Here is a 25,301-nt window from a genome sequence, read left to right on the forward strand (position 1 = left end):
TAAATCCTTTTTTTTTTTTTTTTTTTTTTTTAAAAAAAAAAAAAAGAAGAAGAAATAGCCCATGTCCTCAGGGGCCTGGCGTGTTTCTTGGTGCCTTCATGGTGGTGGGTTTTCCGTCTTTGCCGCTGTGGCTGTATTTCAGGGTAACGAAACCTGAGAGTGCCAACTATTAGCAATTGCTAATGTATCGAGAATTAACGACTGGAAGAGAGTGAGGAGGAGGTGACCTGTGCAGGTTGTTTTTGCTCATATTAAAACCCTCCAAGGCTTTAGTCTCTGTCTGTAAGATAGAAATGATGCCATTCAGCTCAAAGGATGTTGAGAGTTAGTATTCGGGGGAGAGAGTCCAAAAGTATGAAGCGAAGCACAAGTCGGCTTTGGACTGAAGGTGCATAAGTGAAGAGAGCCAGCTCAGGTCATCTCCCTCCCCTCCAAGGCAGGTGGTATTCCCAGTCCTGTAGACAAGGAGGCTGAAGCCCCGAGAAGTTATGTGATCACCTGCTCTGTCCTGTTCCTTCCCTCCTGGGCAGAGCTGTTTGTGCCCTGTTAGACTGTCTCTCTGTCATACTGGTCTTGATGGTTCCCATCTAGTTTGCTGGTGCTCTCAGCATGCTTGGCTGGTCCTGTGGGTTCCGAGTGTTACAGGGCGGAGACCCTGAGACCTGAGATAGTGGGAGGCTGCTACACACGGCGTCAGTCAGGCTGTGGGCCTCGTGCTGGAGCAACTGGAGTTCTGAGGTGGGGCTCTGTGTAGTTCACTGCCGGGGCGCTTAGCTTCTGCTCTTGGTGCTCAGTGGGAGAAAGATCCACCCCTCTCTGAGAAGGAGCACCTGCCAGGGCGAGAGGACCAGTGGAGTCAGAGGCCCGAAATCCCCAGGCAGAGTGAGATCCTCAGCCCTCCCTGTGGCTGCTCTCCACGCATGACTTCCAGAACAGGGGTTCTTCTGAATGCTCATTTCCCGGCAAGTCCAGGCTCAGGGAGTTGGGGCCCCGCATAGGCGCCACGGGAGGCAGGGCCGTGGCCGAATCTCGCTCCTTCCAGTGTGAGTATCAGGTCCCAGAGGAGGGCCACACGGTGAGCTCAGTGATAACTTGGACGGTCCCCAGCGCCTCCTTCAAGACCCCGGTGACACTCCGTCCTCAGGGTGCCTACAAGCCTAGTAGAGGCCACTGTTTATTCCAGGGATAGGGAATTCTGGTTTCCTGTGCTGTCTTGGCCCAGAACATCTTCCTTCTCCCCTCTTCGTGGCTGAATGCTGCCCTTGTCTCAGGCCATTTCTGTGACTGGCTCCCTCCCTGCTCCAACCTGTAATAATTAAAATTGTGTTTACTCTGCCTTTATTAGGAGGTGTGTTAGTTCATTTTCTGTCGCTAATTACACAATACCACAGGCTGTGTTTAATAAAAGAAATGTATTTAGGCTCACAGATCTTGCGGTCAAGGTTGAGAGGCCAGGCTGCATTTGATGGTGACCTTCTTGCTGGCAGAGCTCTGGTGATGACATCACAGTGATGACATCACAGTGATGACATCACAGGGCAAGACGCAGGGAGCATTGTCTCCTCTGGTCTCTCCCTTCTTGTAAAGCCCCAGGATTCACCTATGGGGATTCCACCCCACAACCTTAGCTGACCCTTGTCACCTCCCCAGTCCCCATCTCCAGAGCCGAGTCGCCGTCGTTCCTGCACCTCACAGTGGGGACTGAACTCCCATGTGGGCTTCAAAGGGGACAGCCATACTCAAACCACAGCAGCAGATGTTACCCCTACAGCACTGTGCACCGCGTTACACATCGCCCCGGGCTGTCCTTTGTCCCGCACTGTGTCCAGCTTTTTCATCTCGCGCTAGAACGTGAGTGCTGTGGGGCCAGGAAGTCCTTTGTAACGTCTGCCACAGAAGGTGTCTCTGCACGTGGAGAGGAACGTCGCCATACGCATCCAGGTGCCCCTCGTCCTCTTCAGAGCTACCAACCCAGTCTTGTTTCACTGCTTGCCCAGTGAGCACCTCCTACCCTTGGTTGTTTTGAAACAAACATCTTGGTGCTGCCCCGAATGTGAAAACGCGGCAGGCAGCAGTCGACCGTCTGTAAACGCCCCCTTCTGCGCCCGGGACCCATGAGCATTGCACTGTGCTCTCCCTGAGCTCCTGGGTGAGCACCTCCCCCCAGGACACACAGCCAAGACCTTGATGTGCCGGGGCTGCTTTCTGGTACGCTTCCGTTAAACCCTGCTGCAGGCTGCAGCCGTGAGGGGAAAACCGTGGCACTGTGACCTTGGCCCTGGGAGCGTATGGAGAAATGGAGTTTCCGGACCTGGGTAGTCTACACAATAACTACCACATTATCTTTTCTGACACTTGAAAGATTTTATGTATGTTGATTTATTTGAGTGAGAGACAGTACTCACATGCTCCCCTCTGCTGGTCACTCAAACGCTTGCCATAGCCAGGAGCAGGGAATTCCACTCAGGTCTCCTGTGCTGCTGACAGGGACCCAACCTGCCGCTTCCAAGACAGCAGGAAGGTGGAGTCAGGAGTGGGTCTAGAACTTGAAGCACGGGATGCAGGTGTCCCACGTGGCCAAGCACTCCCCCATGCCACACGGTTAGCAGTGGCTTTGATCCTGGTGGATCATGGGCTGACTGGGCTTGCGAGCAAGAGTCAAGATTTAGCACTCATGTAAGCATTATGTGCCACTTGAAACTAATTTGCAGAAAACTTGAACCTGCCTCAGAGTAGAGATTTTGAAATATACCTCCCGAGTGGGTGCGTCTGCCTTGGAATGTGTTACAATGAGGGAGATGTGGAGGCTTCCAAGAGGAGTGCACAATCAGGTTAGGGATTGCATTGAGACTCCTCTTTGCATTTCAGGATGTGTTCTGCGTCACACTCTTCTCTCAGTCCTAGATGTGCAGGAGCACTGTTACTGTCTGTGAGTAGTGCAGTCCCAGAACTCAGTCTAATGGCGTTGGGGTGTGCGTGGCTCTGCACACAAGGATCTGGGTTGGTGGGGATCCAACTTCTAGATGTCTTTGTGATGCAAGAGGGTTAGATTGAAGGACCTCTTTGTGTCTTCACGTGTTCTTAGCTCAGCCTGGGAGTAAGCGCAGTGTCTCTTAATCTGATCTTTGAGATGTTTTCCAAAGACCATTTGTGGGTTTATTCTCTTTTTCCATTGAGTTACAAGAGATAAGTTCACCGTCAGTGAGCTTAGAGGAAGTTCTGTTTTGTACTGTTTCCCATGGGTCTAGAATATTTTCCTGGTGAGGGGCTTCCTGTCTGTTGACCTTTAATTTTCAAGGGCTGTGCTAGGAACTGCTGGGGGTATTGCCCCCTTGGAGAGAACCACATGGCTGCACCAGGCAGGATCATCTTAGGGCCAGAACAAGTCACAGGAAGGTTGGCGGGAGGGCGGTGAGGCATGTGGAGTACATTTGACTGCAGGTACCATGCAGCCATGGAAGAGGGAACTTTTATTTATTTGTTTGAAAGGCAGAGTTACAGAGAGAGGGAGAGAGGTGGGGAAGAAGGTAGAGTAAGAGGTCATGTTTCCATCCACTGGTTCACTCCCCAAATGGCCACGGCCAGCTGAGGTTGGGCCTGCCGAAACCAGGAGCTTGGAACGTGGTGGCTGGATCCCAAGTCCTTGGTCCCCTGCTGCTTTTCCAGGCGTATTAGCAGGGAGCCAGATTGGTAGTGGAGCAGAGGTCGTATGGGAGGCTGGCGCTGTAGGCAGCGGCGTAACCTGCTGCGCCACAGTGCCAGCCCAGTAGAGGGGCCTTTTAGAGTGTTAGGATTTGGACAGGCACACTTGGGTGGCGGGGAAATAGTTGGAAGACTGGTGGCTTTTCTCTGGAGCATTCTCTCTCCAGGAGTCTGGCAGCTGGGGACTCTGGATGAGACAGCGGAGGTCAACCATGTAAGAGCGCCGTGCAGGCAGCAGGCGTTTGGATCCCAGATGTGTCCCCTGTGCTGTCTGTTCTGCCTTGTGCCTTCATCCTGCCCCGTCCATTTTACTGCTTGTAAATGTTTGTGCTCATTGCTTGCTTTACAGCTTTGAAACGCAGAGGAATGGGCTGGTGTTTATCTACGACATGTGTGGCTCCAATTATGCCAACTTTGAGCTGGATCTTGGCAAGAAAGTCCTAAACCTGCTGAAGGTAAGGCTGCGGGAGGGCCTCCTCCACCTCCGCCAGCGATTGGGTTTTTAAGATTTTGCGGTGGGGGGAGATTGAGGAATGGACTAACATGCAGACATTATGCTCCATTTAAAGGTCACCTGTGAATGATAACTAATGCCTGCTTCTTCAGAACAAGACATGGTCTTTTTTTTTTGGACAGGCAGAGTGGACAGTGAGAGAGAGAGAGAGAGAGAGAGAAAGGTCTTCCTTTTGCCATTGGTTCACCCTCCAATGGCCACCGCGGCTGGCACACTGCAGCCAGCGCATCGCGCTGATCCGAAGCCAGGAGCCAGGTGCTTCTCCTGGTCTCCCATGGGGTGCAGGGCCCAAGTATTTGGGCCATCCTCCACTGCACTCCCTGGCCACATCAGGGAGCTGGCCTGGAAGAGGGGCAACCGGGACAGAATCCGGCGCCCTGACCGGGACTAGAACCCGGTGTGCCGGCGCCACAAGGCGGAGGATTAGCCTAGTGAGCCGCGGCGCCGGCCAAGAAATGGTCTTAAATGAAGTGGAATGAGCTTACCTAAAGAAAGCACAGACCATCCTGAGGCTTGGTGAGCCCAAGAATGGCACCACCTAGCCAGTGATTTTATAGACATTTTTTGTCTCAGTCTAGCCTGGAATATGTTGTAAATTTCAGATTAGTCCCTGAAGCTGCGCATTAACTGTCTGTATATTCACATGGAGTTACGCACAGAGGGCTGCACACACAGATGACAGCATCAGAACCCCCTATCCCAGACGCCTGGGTGCAGAGGGTTGTTTCTGGTTTTGTTTTTTTTTTATTCTTTGAACTTTTTTTTAATCTTGATTTTTATTTACTTGAAAGGCAGAATGATAGGAGGGGGAAGAGACATGTTTCCTATCTTCTGGTCTGTTCCCCAAATGCCCTGGAGTTGTGCCAGGTTGAAGCCAGGAGTCTGGAACTCCACTGGGTCCCCCACATTGGCTCACGGTCTACTGCCTCCCGGGATGCATTAGCAGGAGACTGGATCAGAAAATCGTAGCTGGGACTTAAACCAGCACTCCGGTGAGATGTCGGCGTCCCAAGCAGCAGCTCAGTCTGTGCCGCACACCTTCCCCTCTCGGTGAACTTTGAGAGGTAACATAGGGACGGGCATTTAGCCTCGTGGTTAGGATACCTGTGTCCCATATCAGAGCCTCGTGGTTAGGATACCTATGTCCCATATCCAGAGCCTTGTGGTTAGGATACTGCGTCCCATATCAGAGCCTCGTGGTTAGGATACCTGTGTCCCATATCAGAGCCTCGTGGTTAGGATACCTATGTCCCATATCAGAGCCTCGTGGTTAGGATACCTGTGTCCCGTATCAGAGCCTCGTGGTTAGGATACCTATGTCCCATATCCAGAGCCTCGTGGTTAGGATACTGCGTCCCATATCAGAGCCTCGTGGTTAGGATACCTGTGTCCCATATCAGAGCCTCGTGGTTAGGATACCTGTGTCCCATATCAGAGCCTCATGGTTAGGACGCCTGCGTCCCGTATCAGAGAGCCCGGGTTTCCCACCTCCAGCTTCCTGCTCATGCAGACCCTGGGAGGCAGTGGGACGGCTGTCGTGACCGGGTTCCTGCCACCCACATGGGAGATCAGGCTCCAGCCTTGGCTGTCGCAGACATTCAGGAAGTGAACCAGCAAACAGAAGCTTTCTCTGTGTCCCTCTACCTCTCAAATAGAATAATATTACAAAATAATAATATATATGCCGCTCTGCAATCAAACAATGAATGGGAAAGAATAAAGGCTAAAAACAGGCTCTGTTATTTTTGATTAGATTTTGCTTCCCAGTGAATTTTTGGACTAGCCCCATAAAAGAAATTTAAAGTTTTCGATGCTATTTGGATTTCAGAATCAAGGTTATGTAGATCTGTGTGTACGAATTTATAAAGCAAAAACAGTTCCACAAAGTTTTAACTTCACCAAGCACAGTCACTTTGGTTATTCTGTTTCCTGTACTTTTGAAAAGTCAGTCGTGGGGCTGGCGTTGTAGGGAGCAGGTAAAGCCACAGCCTGTGGTGCCGGCATCCCATATGGGCGCCAGTTCAAGTCCCGGCTGCTCCACTTCTGATCCAGCTCCCTGCTAAAGGCCTGGAAAAGCAGAGGAGGAGGTCCCAAGTGCCTGAGCCCCTGCACCCATGCAGGAGACCTGGATGGAGCTTCTGGCTCCTGGCTTCAGCCTGGCCCAGTGCTGGCCATTGAGGCCATTTGGAGAGTGAACCAGAGGATGGAAGATTTGTCTTTCTCTGCCTCCCCCCTCTCTGTAACTCTTCCTTTGTCATGACCAACTATGGATTGATTCCAGAACTCAGGTCACAGCCTGCAGTTGAGAACATTGGTGCGGGAGTCTGTGGTCTGCCCAGGACCTCACTGGCCAGTGCTGTTGAACTAGGCTTCCAGAAGCGCTGACCTGCTGTCACAGCAGTCCAGCAGCCATGTGAAGGGGGTGTGATGCTAGGCTCCGTTTCCTGGGACTTTTCTCATTTGATGTCGTGTTACCAGGGTTCGCGTTGTGGCGTGTGGCTGCGATTCATCCCTCTGTCTCCCTCACCTGCCGATGGAGTCACACTCACACTGTGCTCGGCTCCTTGTGTTGCTTCCTGATTTTTGTTATGATGAACAGTGTTTCTGTGAACATTCCTTTTTTAAAAAAATCAATATTTTAAAACTTTTTTTTTTTTTTTTTGACAGGCAGTTAGTGAGAGAGAGAGACAGAGAGAAAGGTCTTCCTTTGCCGTTGGTTCACCCTCCAATGGCCGCTATGGCCAGCGCTGCACTGATCCGAAGCCAGGAGCCAGGTGCTTCCTCTTGTACTCCCATGTGGTGCAGGGCCCAAGCACCTGGGCCATCCTCCACTGCACTCCCGGGCCACAGCAGAGAGCTGGCCTGGAAGAGGGGCAACCGGGACAGAATCCAGCACCCCAACCAAGACTAGAACCCGGTGTGCCGGCGCCACAAGGCAGAGGATTAGCCAAGTGAGCCGTGGCGCCGGCCTGTTTTTATTTATTTTGACTTATTTGAAAGGCAGAGTTGAGAGAGCAGGAGTGAGGAGAGAGAGATCTTCCATCCACTGGTTCACTCCCCAAATGCCTTCAACAGCCAGGGCTGGCTCAGGCCAAAGCGGGGAGCCAAGAACTCAGCCTGGGTCTCCCCTGTGTGTGGCAGGGATCCAGGTCCTTGAGCCATCGCTGATGCCTCCCAGGGTGTGAACATTCTTTTTTTAGAGATTCCCCCTCCCTTTTTTTTTTTTTTTTAAGATTTATTTTATTTATTTGAAAGGAAGAATTAGAGAGAGAGACGGAGAGACAGGGAGAGAGAAATCCTCCACCCACTGGTTCACTCCCAAAATGGCCTCAATGGCCAGGGCTGGGCCAGGCCAAAGCCAGGAGCCGGGAGTTTCATCCGGTAAAGCACATGGATGTAGGGTCCCAAGCACTTGGGCCATCCTCTGCTGCTTTCCCAGGCACATTAGCAGGGAGCTGGGTTGGAAGTGGAGCAGCCGGGACTCTAACTGGCGCCCACATGCATCGGCAGTGTTGCAGGCGGTGTTCTCACCCGCTGTACCACAACGCCGGCCCCAGGCGTTCTTATCTGTGCCTTTGCTGCATGTGTGCCCGTGCCTGTGGGGCAGTGTTTCTCTACTATTTTTCTTCTTTATTGGCTCACTAATAAGCCTTCCCAAGAATTTTTTTCCTCTGATCATTGTTTGCCTGATGAAATTTTAACACCATAGATATTCAGTATATCTCTTTATACATGAAATTGAAGAAAAGGAAGAATAAGGTGTTTTTTTTTTTTTTTTAAAGATCTATTTATTTACTTGAGATAGAGTTACAGAGAAAGAGATGGAGAGACAGAGAGAGGTCTTCCACCCACTGGTTCACTCCCCAAATGGCTGCAAGGCAAGAACTGCGCTGATCCGAAGCCAGGAGCCAGGAGCTTCCTCCATCCTCCCACGTGGGTGCAGGGGCCCGAGGACGTGGGCCACCTTCCGCTGCTTTCCCAGGCACAGCAGAGAGCTGGTTGGGAAGAGCTTATGGGACTCCAGTGCTGCAGGCAGATGCTTACCCTGCTAGCCGCGGTGCCGGCCTGGTTTTTTTTAGGATTTATTTATGGGGCCAGGCAAAGCGTTTGAGCCATTGCTTTCTGCCTTCCAGTGCATTAGCAGGAAGCTAGATGGGAACAGAGCTGCGACCTGAACCCAGACACTGCGCTGAAGCGTGGGCTTGACAAATAGCGTCTTAGCCAGATGCTCACCCCAGTTTGATAAGTTACACCACAAGATTCACCCTTTAAACCATGTGAATGGAATTAAGTGCATTCACAGTGTAACGTCACCACTACCCATCGTCACAGCACACAAACTCTACCCCATCCCCGTGCTCCTGGTAAGCTGTGCTCTGCTCCGTCTCCGAGCTTACCTGCTGTAGCTCTCATGTGAGTGCCTGTGCCGTGCTGTAGCATGTGCCGGAGTGTGTTCTCCACGCTGGGGAGGGCTTCCTCGCGTGTACGCGCCGCCCTCTGCTGCTCCAGTCATCTGTGGGTAGACCTTGGGTCGTTCCCTCCCTGTGGCTCTTGTGGACACCTGCTTGAGTTCCTGCTTTTGAGTCTTCCATGTGTACACACTTAGAAGTGGAACTGCTGGGTCCTTTGAGACATTAATGTGTTGGGAGTTTTCATTTTTAAGTTTTTGTTAGGTAGGGAGACAGCCGGGCAGTTCCCGTACAGTGGCCCACGCCGCACATGCCTGCAACACGAGGACTGGGCTAGGGCCCGGGTGAGAAGCTCCCTCTGGTCTCCTGTGGGTGGGTAGCAGGGACTTCAGCAGCTGGACCGTCATCCACTCTTCCCAGGTGTGTGTAGCAGGAAGCTGGATCAGAAGCACAGAGCAGCTGAGACTGGAACCAGGAACCCCCGCGTGGGATGCAGGTGTCCCAAGCTGCGGCTTAACCTGTTACGTGCCACAATGCCCACCCCCCTTTTAAGTTAAGAAGATACCTCTGAGACAGGATTATTTGTCCACAGATTATGAATATTGTTATATTTAGTTTATACGTCATCAGATTGTGCTCCATAAAAGTATAAAAATAAGTATGTTGTCACCAGCAACTATGACTAATTTCTTCCTGGAACCATTTCAGAACTATACACTGAATTTTCTCCTATTTTTGAATTTGAAATTCTGGAATGCATGGCCAGCGTTGTGTCCCAGCAGGTTAAGCTGTCCCCTGCAATGCGGGCGTCCCATAAGGCCCTGGTTCCGGTCCCTGCTGCTCTGTTTCTCATGCGGCTCCCTGCTGATGCACTTGGGAAAGCAATAGAAGATGGCCCAGGTGCTTGGGGCCCTGCACCCAGATGAGAGGCCTGGGTAGAGCTCCAGACTCCTGGCTTTGGCCTGGCCCAGCCCTGGCCATTGTGGCCGTTTGGGAGTGAACCACTGGCTCTCTCTTTGTCTCTCCCTCTCTCTCTCTAATTCTGCCTTTCAAATAAATAAATAAATCTTAAAAAAAAAAAAAAAGAACACTAGTATAAAAAAAGAAATTCTAAAACGATACTCGTTTTTAGGTATTAACAAAGTTGCGTCTTCGTTTCTAGTGTTCTTACTCCGTTTATGTGTCCTCCTGTGAGAATGGTGCGGTACTACAGATGTTTTATTGTCTTCCTGTAAAAATCCAAAGAAACAGTGACAGAGCCAAATAAATTCCTGTTGCTTAAGAATCCGTACCATGGTCTTTTTTTAATTTTTTAAAATTTTATTTATTTATTTGAGAGGCAGAGTTACAGACAGTGAGAGGGAGAGACAGAGAGAAAGGTCTTCCATCCGTTGATTCACTCCCCAAATGGCTGCAACAGCTGGAGCTGCACCGATCCAAAGCCAGGAGCCGGGAGCTTCTTCCGGGTCTCCCATGTGGGTGCAGGGGCCCAAAGACTTGGCCATCTTCTACTGCTTTCCCAGGCCATAGCAGAGAGCTGGATCAGAAGAGGAGCAGCTGGGACTAGAACCGGTGCCCATATGGGATGCCAGCGCCACAGGCCGAAGATTAACCTACTGCACCACGGCGCCCGCCCCCGTACCATGGTCTTGTTAGTGCTGTCACCGGGAAATCCCCTGCCATCCTCCTCCTCATGCAATTTTAAGTAGAAATTTATTTTACTTGAGTGAGAAAGAGAGAGCTCCCATCCATAGGTTCACCCCCAAATTGCTCAACAACTAGTGCGGCTGCGCTGAGGCCAGAGCCAGGAGCCGGGAACTCAACCTCAGGGTCCCTCAGCCTCAGGCGGGCGGCAAGAAGGCAGTGACTGGGCAGCTGCGTAGGGCCTGGGAACTGGGCCTTGAACCTAAGCACTTGTTATGGGATGCGGCTGTCCTTTCTGGTTTTGTTTAAATGTATTTATACTTACTTGAAAGACAGAGTGAGACAGAGACAGAATAACCTTCCATCTGCTGTTCGACTTCTCAGTTGCCCACAACCACCAGGGCTTGGCCAGGCCGAAGCCAGTTCAGAACTGAATCCGAGTGCCCCGGGTGGGTGGCAGGAACCCACGCGCTGCGTTGTGAGCTGCTGCCTCCCAGGGTGCACCGCAGCTGGAATCAGAAGCGGAGCTGGGACTTGAACTCACGTTGTCTGATATGGGATGTGGCATCCCAGGCTGCAGCCTAACCTTTGCACCACAATGCCTGCCCCATAAAGGAATCTTTTAAACCAGACAGTGTCAACTTTACCTTACTAGATAATGTGGGATTTATTCCTCGAAGAATAAATCTTAATTTTATTACTATGAATATATGTTTAAAATACATTGCTTTAAAAAGTTGATGAGAGGCCAGTGCTGGTGTAGCAGGCTGGGCTGCCATCTGCAATGCTGGCATCCCACATGGGTTGAAGTGATTCTTAGCGGCTCCACTTCTGATCCAGCTCCCTGCTAATGCACCTGGGAAAGCAGCAGAGGATGGGCCAAGTGCTGGAGCCCCTGTAACTCTGTGGTAGACCTGGATGAAGCTCCTGGCTCCTGGCTTCAGTCTGGTCTAGCCCTTGTCTTTGTAGCCATTTGGGAAGTGAACCAGCGATGGAAGTTCTCTCTCCCTCTCCCTCTGTAACTCTGCCTTTCAAATAAAATGAATGAATCTTTTTTTAAAAATTGATGAGTGCAGACATTTAGAAAGTAACAATTACTAACACCAAGTATTTTTAAAAATACTTATTTATTTGAAAGGCAGAGTGATGGAGAGAGAGAGAGACAGAGAGAGCAAAATCTGTCTGCTGGTTCATTTCCCAACTGACTAGGCCATGCCAAAGCCAGGAGCCGGCAACTCCATTCAGGTCTCCCATATGGGCGTCAGGGACCCAAGTACTGGGCCATCTTCTGCCACTTCCCAGGCACACCAGCAGGAAACTGAATTGAAAGTGGAGCAGGTAGGACTTGAACCAGCATTCTGATGGGGGATGCAGGAGTTGCAGAGGGTTGCGTAGCCCACTGCGCCACAATACTGGCCCCTTACTATGTGCTATTCTAAACTCTTTTCATTGCTTTACACTCGTATAATCTTGACATTATTCTGAGGAGATGTTATATCTATTACTATTACTATCCCTATATTTACAGATTTGAAAATCTAGACCAAGAAGTGGGCACTTGTTTAGGACATTCGCATTCCATGTCAGAGTACCTGGGTTAGCTTTTTGGCTCAGGCTCCCAATTCCAGCTTCCTGCCAATGCAGACTCCTAGAGGAAGCAACGGGGCTCAAGTTGTTGGTTCCTGCCACCCATGTACGAGATCTGGATTAAGATCCTGGCTTTGGGGCCAGTGCTGTGGCTCAGAGGGTAACCCATGGCCGGCAGCTCTGGCATCCCTCGTGGGTGCGAGTTTGAGTCCTGGCTGCTCCATTTCTGATCTACTTCCTTGCGAATGTACCTGGGAAAGCAGCGGAGGGAGCCCAAGTCCTTGAGCCCCGCACCCACGTGGGAGACCCAGAAAGAGCTCCTCGTTCCTGGCCTCAGCCAGCCCTGGTCATTGCTGCTGTTTGGGGAATGAACCAGGTGATGGAAGAGCGCGCGCTCTCTCTCTTTGTTTCTCCTTCTCTCTGTAATTCTTTCAGATAAATAAATAAATCTTCAAAAAAAATATCCTGGCTTTGACCATTGTGGACATTTGGGGAGTGACCAATGGATGGGAGCTCTTTCTTTTTGTTTTATTTATTTATTTATTTATTTGTTTGTTTTATTTATTTTTTTGACAGGCAGAGTGGACAGTGAGAGAGAGAGACAGAGAGAAAGGTCTTCCTTTGCTGTTGGTTCACCCTCCAATGGCCGCCGCGGCTGGTGCACTGCACTGATCCGATGGTAGGAGCCAGGTGCTTCTCCTGGTCTCCCATGGGGTGCAGGGCCCAAGCACCTGGGCCATCCTCCACTGCACTCCCTGGCCACAGCAGAGAGCTGGCCTGGAAGAGGGGCAACCGGGACAGAATCCGGCGCCCTGACCGGGACTAGAACCCGGTGTGCCGGCGCTGCAAGGCGGAGGATTAGCCCAGTGAGCCGCGGCGCCGGCCATGAGAGCTCTTTCTGTCTCTCTCTCACTCCACCTGTCAAATAAATTTTTAAAAATTAAAAATTAATGAAATATAGGCTTAGACAATTTGAGAGAATGTCTAAAGGTAACATATCTAATAGGTGTCAGAGTATTATAAGTATATGCTACTTACAATCCCACCCCTTGGGTTTGTCCCTGTAGAGAGCTTGGAGCCTCTCAGTGTGTGTGTGTGGCGTGTGCACATGCACTCCCACGTGTGCAGGGATGAGAGTGGTCTACCGTTCTTGTTCCTTGACAGATAATGGAGTTGTGCTATTCCCAGTGGTGTAACCTGCCACTTTTCATCTTCCTTCCACGTCAGTGTGTACAGCTGCTACTCATTTTCCCCCTTTTTGTTAGTGCCTGCAGAGTATTCCTTGTAGGGATCTATCAACTAGAAAAAAAACTTAAGTTTTTTGTTGTTGTTATAAAGGCTTTAGTGAGCTTCACTTGATAAACACTTTCACATTTCTGATCAGTGATTTCCTGATAAGTTGCCCTAAGTGGATTTGTAGGGTCAAAGGGTGTGCCAATTTAAAAGTTCAATAAAGACCGGCAAAGAGGTGTACTCCCACCAGTAGTCCCTCTCACCAGAGTCTCAGCGTCACCGGTTTAAAGATTCGTTTATTTGAGTGCAGAGTGACAAGAGAGGGCGGCAGAGTTTCCATCTGCTAATTCACTCTCCAAATGGCCACAATAGACTGGTCTGGCTTTGGTGAAATCAGGAGCCAGGGACTCTATCCTGGTTTCCCATATGGGTTGCAGGGACCCAAGTACTTGAGCCAACTTCTGCTGCCTTCCCAGGTGCATTAGCGTGGAGCTGGGGAAGAAGCAGAATGGCTAGGGCTCAAACTCGGTGCCATTCTTTTTTTTTTTTTTTTTTTTTTATTTGAGAGGCAGAGTTACAGACAGTGAGAGGGAGAGACAGAGAGAAAGGTCTTCCATCCGTTGATTCACTCCCCAAATGGCTGCAACAGCTGCACCAATCCAAAGCCAGGAGCTGGGAGCTTCTTCCGGGTCTCCCATGCGGGTGCAGAGGCCCAAGGACCTGGGTCATCTTCCACTGCTTTCCCAGGCCACAGCAGAGAGCTGGATCGGAAGAGGAGCAGCTGGGACTAGAACCAGTGCCCATATGGGATGCCAGTGCCACAGGTGGAGGATCAACCTACTGCGCCATGGCGCCGGCCCACTCAGTGCCATTCTTGACATTGGTTTATTATTAGTGATTTTCATCATATTCAGGTTTTTAAAAAAAGATGTATTTATTTATTTGAAAAGCAGAGTTAGAGAGAGAGAGGGAAAGACAGAGAGAGAAAGAGAGAAGGAAAGACAGAGAGGGAGGGAGGGAGGGAGGGAGGGAGAGAGAGAGAGAGAGAGAGAGAAGAGATCGATCTTCATCTGCTGGTTCATTCCCCAGATGGAGTGAACGGCTCAGGCTAGGCCAGGCTGAAACCAGGAGTGAGCAGCTTCATCTTGGTCCCCCACTTTGGTCACGGGGGCCCAAGCACATGGGCCATCTTTCATTACTTTCCAGGTGCATTCGCAGGGAGCTGGATCGGAACTAGTGTCCTTGTGAGTTGCCAGCATTGCAGGCAGCAGTCTTACCCACTATGCCACAACGCCAACTCTTGGCCTGTTTTCCCATTGATGTATTTTTATCTTGTTGATTTATACGACTTTTTATTAAGAATGTGTTACTACATTCTTTGCAGTTTATAATTTGTTCAACTTTATGGTATCTTTTGTCATACCACTAGATTTTTCATTATGCTTTTAAAAATTTTATTTTCATTTTATTTGAAAAGAGAGAGAAGAGACACCCAGATAAGATATCTTCCATCCACGTGTTCACTTTCCAAATGTGTGGAAAAGCCAGGGCTGGGCCAGGTAGAAGCTAGAAGCCCACAAATCTATGTAGATCTCCCTCATAGGTGGCAGAGACCCACGTACTTGAGCCATCACCTGCTGCCTCCCATGGCACATGTTAGCCGGGAGCTGGATTGGAAGCAGTGTACCTGGGGCTCCATCAGTGCTGTGGGACGCAGAGTACCCAAGTGGCGATTTAACCACCGTGCCACATGCTGATCCCAACTTTATTTTTTAGATACCATGTTTATGTAGTGTATTTAATCATATATGTCATGTTACATATTTTACCTAACTACAGAGCAAACACTTTGTTTTCAAATCTCTGTGTCCTGGCCCTGTGTCCTAACAGTGCGTGATGGCGGGTCCCCGTGTGGCGCATCTGTTGCTGCACTCTTCTGCCACTGATCTTGCCGTCTAGACCAAAGTGCGACTTTTTATTTAGTTATAAAGTTATAAAACAGGCTTGCTCCTGCTGTTTTGTTTCTGAACATTATTTTGACGATTTTAAACTTTTATTCTTTTGTATGCACTTCCGTGTGCTTTTATGTGTGTGCTTTTTTTCGTGTGCTTTTATATGCATCATATAACATGCATACTGAAAGTCAACTTTATTTTATATTGAGTTTTTTTGATTATAAAGCAATCCAAGAAAATGTCTGCACTTCACTAATTAGTGGAGGGAGAATTGATGTGTTTTAGTGCTGTCCTCTCCCATCTAGGAGGACTGTGCTGCTGAACTTTTTGCTTGCTTGTTTAAAGTCTGCTGTCGCATCTTTCAGTAAAGGTTTAGAACTATGTTTCATCTATTTTTCATGTTTATGGAATTTCTGGGTTAAAAACTGACGTGTTTTGGAGCATCTGTGTATATGTTTTACATTATATTACGCTTTGATACAAGTACGATACATTTCTGTGTTTTAACATTTAATATTTATATAAATACATTTATATAAATACATTTAATATTTATATAATATTTATATAAAAGGCACAAGGATGCCTCTCACGTAAGGCAGGTATATATACAAACTGTCAACCCCTGAGAACATTGTCTAACGAGGGGAAGGAGGTTAGGGTGTGTGATTGGTGCGTGAATGCAGGAGCGCTGGTTTGAATCAGAAGTTTTTGCCATATTTTGATGTTATTTATAGGATAGATAATTTTATCATATTTATCTTTATTTAAAATACTCTTAGACTGGAAGAATTTCCTTGTGGGACTTTGAGTTTGATTTTTACTGTTTTTTTTTTTTTCTTTGTGAAATTATGTGTATGTGCATGAAATTTTAAAAACAAAATTAAGATTATAGTTTTAGCCGGCGCCGCGGCTCACTAGGCTAATCCTCCGCCTAGCGGCGCCGGCACACCGGATTCTGTCCCGGTTGCCCCTCTTCCAGGCCAGCTCTCTGCTGTGGCCAGGGAGTGCAGTGGAGGATGGCCCAGGTGCTTGGGCCCTGCACCCCATGGGAGACCAGGAAAAGCACCTGGCTCCTGGCTCCTGCCATCGGATCAGCGCGGTGCGCCGGCCGCATCGCACTGGCCGCGGCGGCCATTGGAGGGTGAACCAACGGCAAAGGAAGACCTTTCTCTCTGTCTCTCTCTCTCTCACTGTCCACTCTGCCTGTCAAAAAAAAAAAAATAAAAAATAAATAAATAAATAAAAGATTATAGTTTTAACTCTGTTGAATGTTAAGATTTTTTTTAAAAGCAGATTTATTTATTTGAAAGAGTAACAGAGAGGAAGAAGAGAGAGCGATCTCTCCTTGACTTCAGCCACTGGGCCAGGCTGAAGCCAGAGCCAGGGACTCAAGTACTTGAGCCTTCTCCCAGGCACATTAGCAGGGAGCTGACTGGAAGTGGAGCAGCCAGGACTTGAACTGGCACTCTGATAAGGCATGTGGGCATGATAAGCGGCGGCTTAAACCCATTGTACCACAACGCCAGCCCTTAGTGTAAGATTATATGTGGGGGCTGGTGCTGTGGTGTAGCGGGTAAAGCTGCCACCGCCTGCAGTGCTGGCGTCCCATAGGTGCTTGTTCAAGTCCTGGCTACCCTACTTCTGATCCAGCTCTCTGCTGTGGCCTGGGAAAGCAGTGGAAGATGGCCCAAGTCCTTGTGCCCCTATACTCACATGGGAGACCTGGAAGAAGCTCCTGGATCCTGGCTTCAGATCGGCACAGTTCTGGCCATTGTGGCCATCTGGGGAGTGAACCAGCGGATGGAAGGCCTCTCTCTCTCTCTGCTTCTGCCTCTCTATAACTCTGCCTTTCAAAAAAAAAAAAAATATCAATCTTTAAAAAAATTATATGTGAACATTTCTAATTTATAAAAATTCTTTGAAATGTTCATTGTAAAGGTTACATAAAAGTCTGTTGTAAGATACATCATTTTGTTAGCCACTAATTTTGGACATACACATATTTTTTCTAGTTTAAAGTGTTATTTTTAATTATCAAAAATAGATGTTGGAGTGGCCATTTGGCACAGTGGGATGCTGGCTGAGACACCTGCATAGTGTGCTGGAGTACCTGGGTCCAAGTCCCGATCCCACGCCCAGCTCCAGCTTCCTGCTAATGCGCACCCTAGAAGGCAGCAGTCAGTGGCTCCGGTACTGGAGGTCTCTGCCCATCCCGTGGAGACCCAGATGGGACTGGCTCCTGGCGTTGGCCCGGCCTGGTTCAGTCTGGCTACTGTGGGCATTTGGGGAGTGAACACTAGGGTGGATGGAAGACCTCTCTCTCTGTATATCTGTGTGTCTCTGCCTTTCAAATAAATATCACAAAATAAGTAAAATTTAAAAAAAAATGTGCAGGGGCCAGATAGTAGAGCAGATAAGGCCCCTGCCTGTGACCCCAGCATCCCCTGCCGGTGCTGGTTAGTATCCTGGCTGCTCCACTTGTGATCCAGGTCCCTTCTGATGGCCAGGGAAAGCAGTGGAACGTGGCTAAGTGTTTGGGCCCCGCCACCCACATGGGAGACCCGGAATAAACTCCTGGCTCCTGGCTTTGACCTGGCCCAGCCTTGGACATTGCGGGGAAGTGAATTAGCTAATGGAAGATCTCTGTCTCTGTCTCTCCCTCTCTCTCTATCTCTGACGTTAAAATAAGATAAATCTTTGAAGAAATAAATATTCTTTTTATTATCTTTGTGTTTTAGTTATTTCTTTAGGACAGACTGTCAGAAATGGGGTTGATCTGAGGCAATCTGTATTTTACAGATATGTAGCACCAGCCATCTACCTAAAGAGGCCTCCGATTTCTAGTTCCACAGCTGTCATTGAGGTAGCTTATCGGTAATTCAGATGGACCAGACCTGGGGTTGTAGTGCTTCTCTGAGTAAGAGGCCATTATAACTTCATCTTTCTGGTCTTGTTGTGGGGATATAGGTATTTCTGCAGACCTTTTTTTTTTTTAAGATTTATGTATTCATCTTAAAGGATGAAGGCAGAGTTATAGAAAGAGAAAGATCTTCCACCCTCTGGGTAACACTCCAAGGGCTGCAGTGGCTGGGACTGGGCCATGCCAAAGCCAGGAGTCTGGAATTCCGTCTGTGTCTCTCACGTGGGTAGCAGGGCCCAAGCCCTTACGTCTTCCCCTGCTTTCCCAGGCGTTCTCAGGGAGCTGGGTTGGAAGTGGAGCGGCCAGGAGTCGAGCCAGCACTCACATGGGGTGCTGGGACCGAAGGCACTGTTAACCCTGCTGTGCCACAATGCCAGCCCCTCCAGACCTTGAAACAAGTTAGACCTTCAACGTATTCTCAGACTTTGGTGACGATGCCTTTTTTTCTGGGAGCCACACGTTCTCTTGGGAGTGTTGGTGAATTCCTCGAAGCAGTAGAACGGAGAAGTAGCTGGGGAGAACAAAGTTGCATGTTAGCTGAGGAATCAGTCTTTCGAAGGTGGCAAAAAGAATGAGTTGGGGCGCTGTGGCTCACTAGGCTAATCCTGCTGCAGAGAACCCCGCCGGCACACCGGGTTCTAGTCCCGGTCGGGGCACCGGATTCTGTCCCGGTTGCCCCTCTTCCAGGCCAGCTCTCTGCTGTGCCCTGGGAGTGCAGTGGAGGATGGCCCAAGTACTTGGGCCCTGCACCCCATGGGAGACCAGGATAAGCACCTGGCTCCTGCCATTGGATCAGCGCGGTGCGCCGGCCGCAGTGTGCTGGCCGCGGTGGCCATTGGAGGGTGAACCAACGGCAAAGGAAGACCTTTCTCTCTGTCTCTCTCTCTCACTGTCCACTCTGCCTGTCAAAAAAAAAAAAAAAAAAAAAGAATGAGTTGGGACTGGCGTTGTGGTGCAGCAGGTTTAGCCACCACTTAACAGTGCCTGCGTCGTGTGCAGAGTGCCACCTTGAGTCCTGGCCGCTCTACTTCTGATCCAGCTCCCTAGTAATGTGCCTGGGAAGTCTGCCAGCGATAACCCAAGTCCCTGGGCCCCTCTCACCCCTGTGGCAGACCTGAGTGGAGCTGCAGGCTCCTGGCGTCAGCCTGGCCCAGCCCTGGCTGCTGGGGCCACCTGAGGAGTGAACCAGTGAAGGGAAGACCTGTCTGTCTCTCTGTCACTCTGCGTTTCAGGTAAATAAATAACTAAATAAATCTGTAAAAAGAGAGAGAGGGAGGGAGGGGTGAAGACAACAGGGTAGAAAATGTTTTCCCCAGCTCCCTCTCTGTGATTCCTGGACACGGGTTTCCATTTTGAATGCGGTGTCGCAGGGAACCTCGCCCAGGGAGGGCTGTGGTGCTGGCCAGCTGGCTGGAACCGGGCAGCGTGGTGAGCAGCGGATGGGCTTGACCTTTGTGCCTCGTGCATGTGCAGAGCCTCAGGGGCACGTTTGCCCACCTCAGCCTATTACTGATTGAATAAGCACCTACCTAGATGAAGAGATGGGTGAGATAGGTAAATGGTGCTAAGAGATCAGCCTAAGTGAAAGATCATGAAAGAGAAATGTTTCTTTACTGTTTCATGTATTAATATTTCTAATTTTTCCTTTAAGTATTTTTTAAAGATTTATGTATTTATTTGCAAGTCAGAGTTACACAGAAAGAGGAGAGGCAGAGAGAGAGAGAGAGGTCTTCCATCCACTGGTTCACTCCCCAATTGGCTGTAACGGCTAGATCTGCACTGATCTGAAGCCAGGAGCCAGGAGCTTCTTCTGGGTTTCCCACGCAGGTGCAGGGGCCCAAGGACTTGGGCCATCTTCCACTGCTTTCCCAGGCCACAGCAGAGAGCCGGATTGGAAGTGGAGCAGCTGGGACTAGAACCAGCATGTGGGATGCCCGTGCTGCAGGCTGGGTGTTAACCCGCTGTGCCACAGCGCCAGCCCCTCTAAGTTTTAGTAAGCAGAGCTTTTCTAAGCATTCATGTACGTGTGCTGACGTGTAACATCTGTAGGATAATTGCTGATAAAAGCCAGAGTAGGTTTCTATCCATAAAGCTTATGGCCAACATGGACTCAGTTAATTTAACAAGTCCGCCAGCTTCCAATTTCCTTATTTCTTTCTTTCAATGAATTTTCTCTTCACTGCTGTGGAGAAACCGGAATTAGCCTGTCGCCTCCGCCTGCGGGGTAGAATGGGGACCAGAGACGGAAACCTCAACACGAGGCTTGAAGTCCCGCGTCCCACAGGCCCGTTTCTCCCGTTCTCTCTCCAGGGAGCGTTTCCCGCCCGCCTGAAGAAGGTGCTGATCGTGGGGGCGCCCATGTGGTTCCGGGTGCCCTACTCCGTGGTCAGCCTCCTCCTGAAAGACAAAGTCCGGGAGCGGGTAAGGCCGGCCGGTGGGGCCAGCGGGGCAGGTGGAGCAGGTGGGCAGGCGGGCAGGCAGGGCCGGTGGGGCACGCTGGGCAGGCAGGGCAGGCCGGCCCCTTCTCCCCGAGCCGGGCAGACACGGCCCCTTCTGCCTTCCAGACTCCTGGCTTGTCTGCCCTGTTCCTTACTCGCTCTGCAGCACCCCTCGCTCACTGCCCACAGCTCCCTGAAGCTGGGGCCTGGGCTTCCGGTCTCAGGAAGTGCTGTCCTGAAAGTGACGGGGATGGCTGTTACCTGGTGCTGCACGGCCCTTGCCCCATTGTGGTATAACTGCTAGCTGAACCGGTCTTTGAGTTTGTTCCACTGGAAACGCCACAGTGACAGAGTCCCCGTGTCCCTGTGTCTCGTCCTGCTTTCACTCCTGGCGTTTTTCCCTTAAAACAGCTTGTTGCTTCTCATTTTCGAAAGTGTTGTCCAAAAGTATCTTACCTTTCTTACAATCTCCTGAGTGTCTCAGGACTGACAGATAATGGCAGCCCTTGAAAGAAAGGGCATATGAAACATTGACATAATAGGGTAAGACAAAGATCTCTTTGAAATGTTCCTATCAGAGATGTTTGTGGCAAGGATTACAAAGTTAAATGAATACTAACGCAGACCTTGTAGCTGAGGCAACTTGGGCTGGAGGGGGAGCGAAGGCTTTGGCTCGGAGACAGGGAGATCTGTCCCGAGAGAATTCCCGAAAATTCCTTGGGCAAGTTCTTGCACTCGCGTTACAGGAATTAATTGTCCGGGAGATGCACACATAAACTCAGGGCGTATTAAGCACTTTTTACGGTCCAGGCAGTGGGCCCTGGGGAACAGGAAGAGGCAGGCCTTGCCCGTGACGCGAGGCGTCCCCGTGGAAGGACCTGGGCTCTGAGACCCAGGAGCATTGCCCCATGCCTCGGGCAGTCAGGACGGCCTCACACCAGAGGCGAGCTACGAGCTGGCCCTCGAAGGGGCAGAGGAGCAAGGGGTGGTTCCACGAACGCACCAGCAGAGGCACCAGGTTCAGGAGGAGCAACGGCATTCCCGTTCCGCTCGGCTCATTCCGCTCCCATGACTCACATCAGTATGCACCAGAAAATATACATAAAAAGTAAGTCAGCCCGTTTATATATTTGAACACAGAGAGTTATGCTTACTTCTTAGAGTTTCTCCTGGGCTTCCCTTCTTCTGGGTAGCTGGTCTTGTCTCCTGTGAAGGACCCATCTTGGAGAGCACCCATGCTGAGCTGAGATTAAAACACACGTTTGCAGACGGTGACCACTTGCCTTTGTGTAAGGTTGACAGAGTACACCATTACCCACACATTCTTAGCGTCCAGAAAGAAGCCTTGGTACACGTTCTGGGAATTCACGCTTTAGTCTGGGAGACGCATGGAGGCCAGGCCCAGGCACTGAAAGGCGCCTCCTTCCCTTACAAGTATTCCAGTGTTTCAGGCAAGCGGCATCCCGTCCCTGAGCCTGATATGAGTGTGTTTATTCGTTCTCTTTTCTATTTGTATGCCTCCCATGCATGACCCCCCTCCCCACAAACTCATATAGTTCTTTTTGGCCTTCCAGATACAAATACTAAAGACGTCTGAAGTCACCCAGCACCTACCCAGGGAGTGCCTCCCGGAAAACCTGGGTGGGCACGTCAAAATCGACCTCGCCACTTGGAATTTCCAGTTCCTGCCGCAGGTGAACGGCCACCCGGATCCCTTCGACGAGATCATCCTGTTCTCCCTCCCTCCTGCCTTAGACTGGGACTCGGTGCACGTTCCAGGGCCTCATGCCATGACCATCCAGGAACTGGTAGACTACGTCAACGCCAGGCAGAAGCAGGGCATCTACGAGGAGTACGAAGACATCCGCCGGGAGAACCCTGTCGGCACTTTCCACTGTTCCATGTAAGTGGTGAGGGTTTGGGCCGGCAGCGCCGTCCCCGGCGTGCTCCCGGGGGTGCTGGCAGCAGCCCTTCCCGTCCTGCCACCTCAGCAGTGGTCTTCCTTGTGCGGAGGAGTGTCCCTGGGCTCATCCAGAAAGAGGGGCCTCCCGCCTCGTGCTCGTTCCAGCACAGTGCGCTGGGATCTCTGAAAGTCTCTGTACCAGCAGGGGAACCCTCTCATGGCATGTTTTTGGATATTTTCCTGAAATACAAGTGTTGAAGAAAAAAAAAAAAAAAAAAAAAGGTGGTCTCCGAGCGGCGTGCCGCCTGTCCCCGCCCTCAGCACGCGCTCTGGGCGGTTCACCTTACGTCTCGAGAGGAAGGGCCGGCACGTGTGAAACAGGCCGCAGTCCCGAGGCAGGGGAGTTACCTCCTAGCAGGCCCTCCTCGGGGTCCTCATCCTACGCAGATCCTACCACAGAGCCATCTGGTGGGCTTATGCCCAGTTCTTAACTACTTGCTTACTCTCCTTTGCTAACAGAGATGTTTCTCACGTCTCAATGGACTGTAGCACAAGTCTCTTTTTTTTTTTTTTTTGGACAGGCAGAGTGGACAGTGAGAGAGAGAGAGACAGAGAGAAAGGTCTTCCTTTGCCGTTGGTTCACCCTCCAATGGCCGTCGCGGCCAGCGCGCTGCGGCCGGCGCACCGCGCTGATCCGGTGGCAGGAGCCAGGAGCCAGGTGCTTTTCCTGGTCTCCCATGGGGTGCAGGGCCCAAGCACCTGGGCCATCCTCCACTGCACTCCCTGGCCACAGCAGAGAGCTGGCCTGGAAGAGGGGCAACCGGGACAGAATCCGGCGCCCCGACCGGGACTAGAACCCGGTGTGCCGGCGCCGCTAGGCGGAGGATTAGCCTAGTGAGCCGCGGCGCCGGCTGTAGCACAAGTCTCTTTCCCTCCAGTTCATGAGCTCTGTCTGCTGGAAGTTAGGGAAGCCGTCCCAGCAAGTCCAAGGCTTATGTCCACTGTGGATGACACGAGCTGTTTCCCTCCTCTGTGCCTCAGTTTCCCTGTGTGGAACGGGTGACTGCTGCAGTCTGATAGCTGTTTCCCCCTGCAGCTCGGCTGTTCTCAGAGTCCATGGTTCTGTGAGCACCTTGTCCCCTCGTACTTCCTGGTCAGGGTGGTCAGTCAGTGCTGTGGAGAAGATGCAGGACGTGCGTTCACAAAGGGGCGAGGGCAGTGATCTGAGATGAAGAAGGTGGGAGAGATGAGCAAGTGAGGAAGAGGCCAGGAAGCAGGACGAGGGCACCCAGGGCAGAAAGGAGAGGTGGAGCGCATGTCCAGAGGGGGCCTCTTCCCGACCAGCTCAAGCCCCCCCGATACTCCAGTCCATTATTTTATTTGAAAGGCAGAGTTACACATACACACACACACACACACACACACAGCGCTTCCAGCTGCTGGTTCACTCCCCAAATGGTCACAGTGTCTGGGGCTGGGTCAGGGCAAAGCCAGGAGCCCGGAGCTCCACCTGGCCTGGGCTATTTACTTCTGCTTTCCCAGGCACATCAGCAGGGGGCTGGATTGGAAGGAGAGCAGTTCAGACTTAAACCAGCGCTGATATGGGATGCCAGTGATGGTGACGCAGTGGTGGCTTTAAGACGCTGGGCCACGGCGCCAGCCCATCCCTCTGCAGTCTTGAATCAGGGAGTGCCTGACGCAGGAAGGAGAGCTGGTTGACCCAAGATGCTATGCTCTTGTCCTGGGATTCTGCCCTGCTCCGGGCGCGTCTGCAGTTACCCACTGCCCGGAATCCTTGAGCTGCTGTTTACACTGTGTTCCCCATCCCCCTTTAAAACGCGGGTTTGTGCTCAGGTATTCAGCCCAGCGGTAGACCCCAGTTCAAATACTCGTGTCCCACATTGGAGTACCTGGGTTTGATTCCTGGCTCCGTCTCTGACGTCACCTTCCTGCTGATGCAGACCCTGAGAGGCGGTAGTGGTAACTGACTTCCTGCCACCCGTCTGGGAGTCCTGCATTGAGTGCCCAGCCCCTGGCTGCAGCCCTGGCCATCGCAGGCCTTTGGGCAGTGAGCCAGTGGATGGGAGTGCTGTCTGTCTCCCTGCCTCTGATAAACAGATGTTTAAAAAATTTTAGAAAAAGAAAAAATCATACATGCATTTCAAGAAGTTTTTGTACCAAAATAAACTAATCTTTTTAAAAATTACTATTTTTATTTTTATTTATTTGAAAGAGTTACAGAGGGAGGTACAGACAGAGAAGTCTTCCATCTGCTGGTTCACTCCCCAGATGGCCACAACGGCTGGAGCTGAGCGGATCCAAAGTCAGGAGCCAGGAACTTCTTCTGGGTCTCCCACGTGGGTGCAGGGGCCCAAGGACTCGGGCCATCTACTGCTTTCCCAGGCCACAGCAGAGAGCTGGATCAGAAGTGGAGCAGCCGGGACTAGAACCGTCACCCATATGGGATGTCAGCATCCCATATGGCCAAGGCTTTAACCCACTGCGCCAAAGCAGTGGGTTAAAACTAATCTTTTAATTCTGCTTTTCCATGAACATTGTGAAGTACCATTGTATGTCTCCCCTGGAATTCCAGATTATGAAGTAGTTATCAGGGCTCCCATGGACCAGTAAGTTTCTCCTGTTTTTCTCCCCTACACCATTTTTCACGAGGATTTCTTTTTCCAGTGGGCTGCATTTGTGGTGCAGTGGGGTAAGCGTGTGACGTCAGCGTCCCAGATGGAGTGCCAGTTTAGTTCTGATGCTCCACTTCTGACTAACTCCCTGCTCATTCTCCTGGGAAGGCAGTGGAAGATGCCCAAGTACTTGAGCCCCTGCCACTCATGTGGGAGACCAGGATGGAATTCCTGGCTCTTGGCCAGCCCTAGCCTTTGTAGGCATTTGGGGAGTGAACCAGAGGATAGAAGGTCTTTCTCTTACATTTTGTCTCTCCCTTTCTCTCTGTCACTCTACCTTTCAAACAAATAAATACATCT

The 25,301-nt window shown here is 50.7% G+C and overlaps 1 protein-coding gene and 1 long non-coding RNA gene across 6 annotated transcripts in view; one reads left to right on the forward strand and one right to left on the reverse strand.

Annotated features, from left to right (window-relative positions):
• Positions 1 to 25,301, forward strand: part of PTPN9 (protein tyrosine phosphatase non-receptor type 9) — a 111,592-nt gene that overhangs the window by 60,327 nt on the left and 25,964 nt on the right. For all 5 annotated transcript variants that reach the window (XM_070054644.2, XM_002722036.6, XM_089310842.1 and 2 more), the window contains exons 5-7: positions 4,052 to 4,157; positions 20,278 to 20,388; positions 21,980 to 22,308. In XM_070054644.2, the coding sequence (XP_069910745.1) occupies positions 4,052 to 4,157; positions 20,278 to 20,388; positions 21,980 to 22,308 (546 nt within the window). The remainder of the gene's footprint in view (positions 1 to 4,051; positions 4,158 to 20,277; positions 20,389 to 21,979; positions 22,309 to 25,301) is intronic.
• LOC149123215 (uncharacterized) overlaps positions 23,355 to 25,301 on the reverse strand; it is a 33,125-nt gene continuing 31,178 nt past the window's right edge. Inside the window, exon 3 of the long non-coding RNA XR_016218434.1 lies at positions 23,355 to 23,481. This is a non-coding gene — a long non-coding RNA (uncharacterized LOC149123215). The remainder of the gene's footprint in view (positions 23,482 to 25,301) is intronic.

Source organism: Oryctolagus cuniculus, chromosome 12 (genome assembly GCF_051225735.1).
Source record: "Oryctolagus cuniculus isolate XC-2025 breed Fujian yellow rabbit chromosome 12, ASM5122573v1, whole genome shotgun sequence".
Lineage (NCBI taxonomy): Eukaryota > Metazoa > Chordata > Mammalia > Lagomorpha > Leporidae > Oryctolagus > Oryctolagus cuniculus.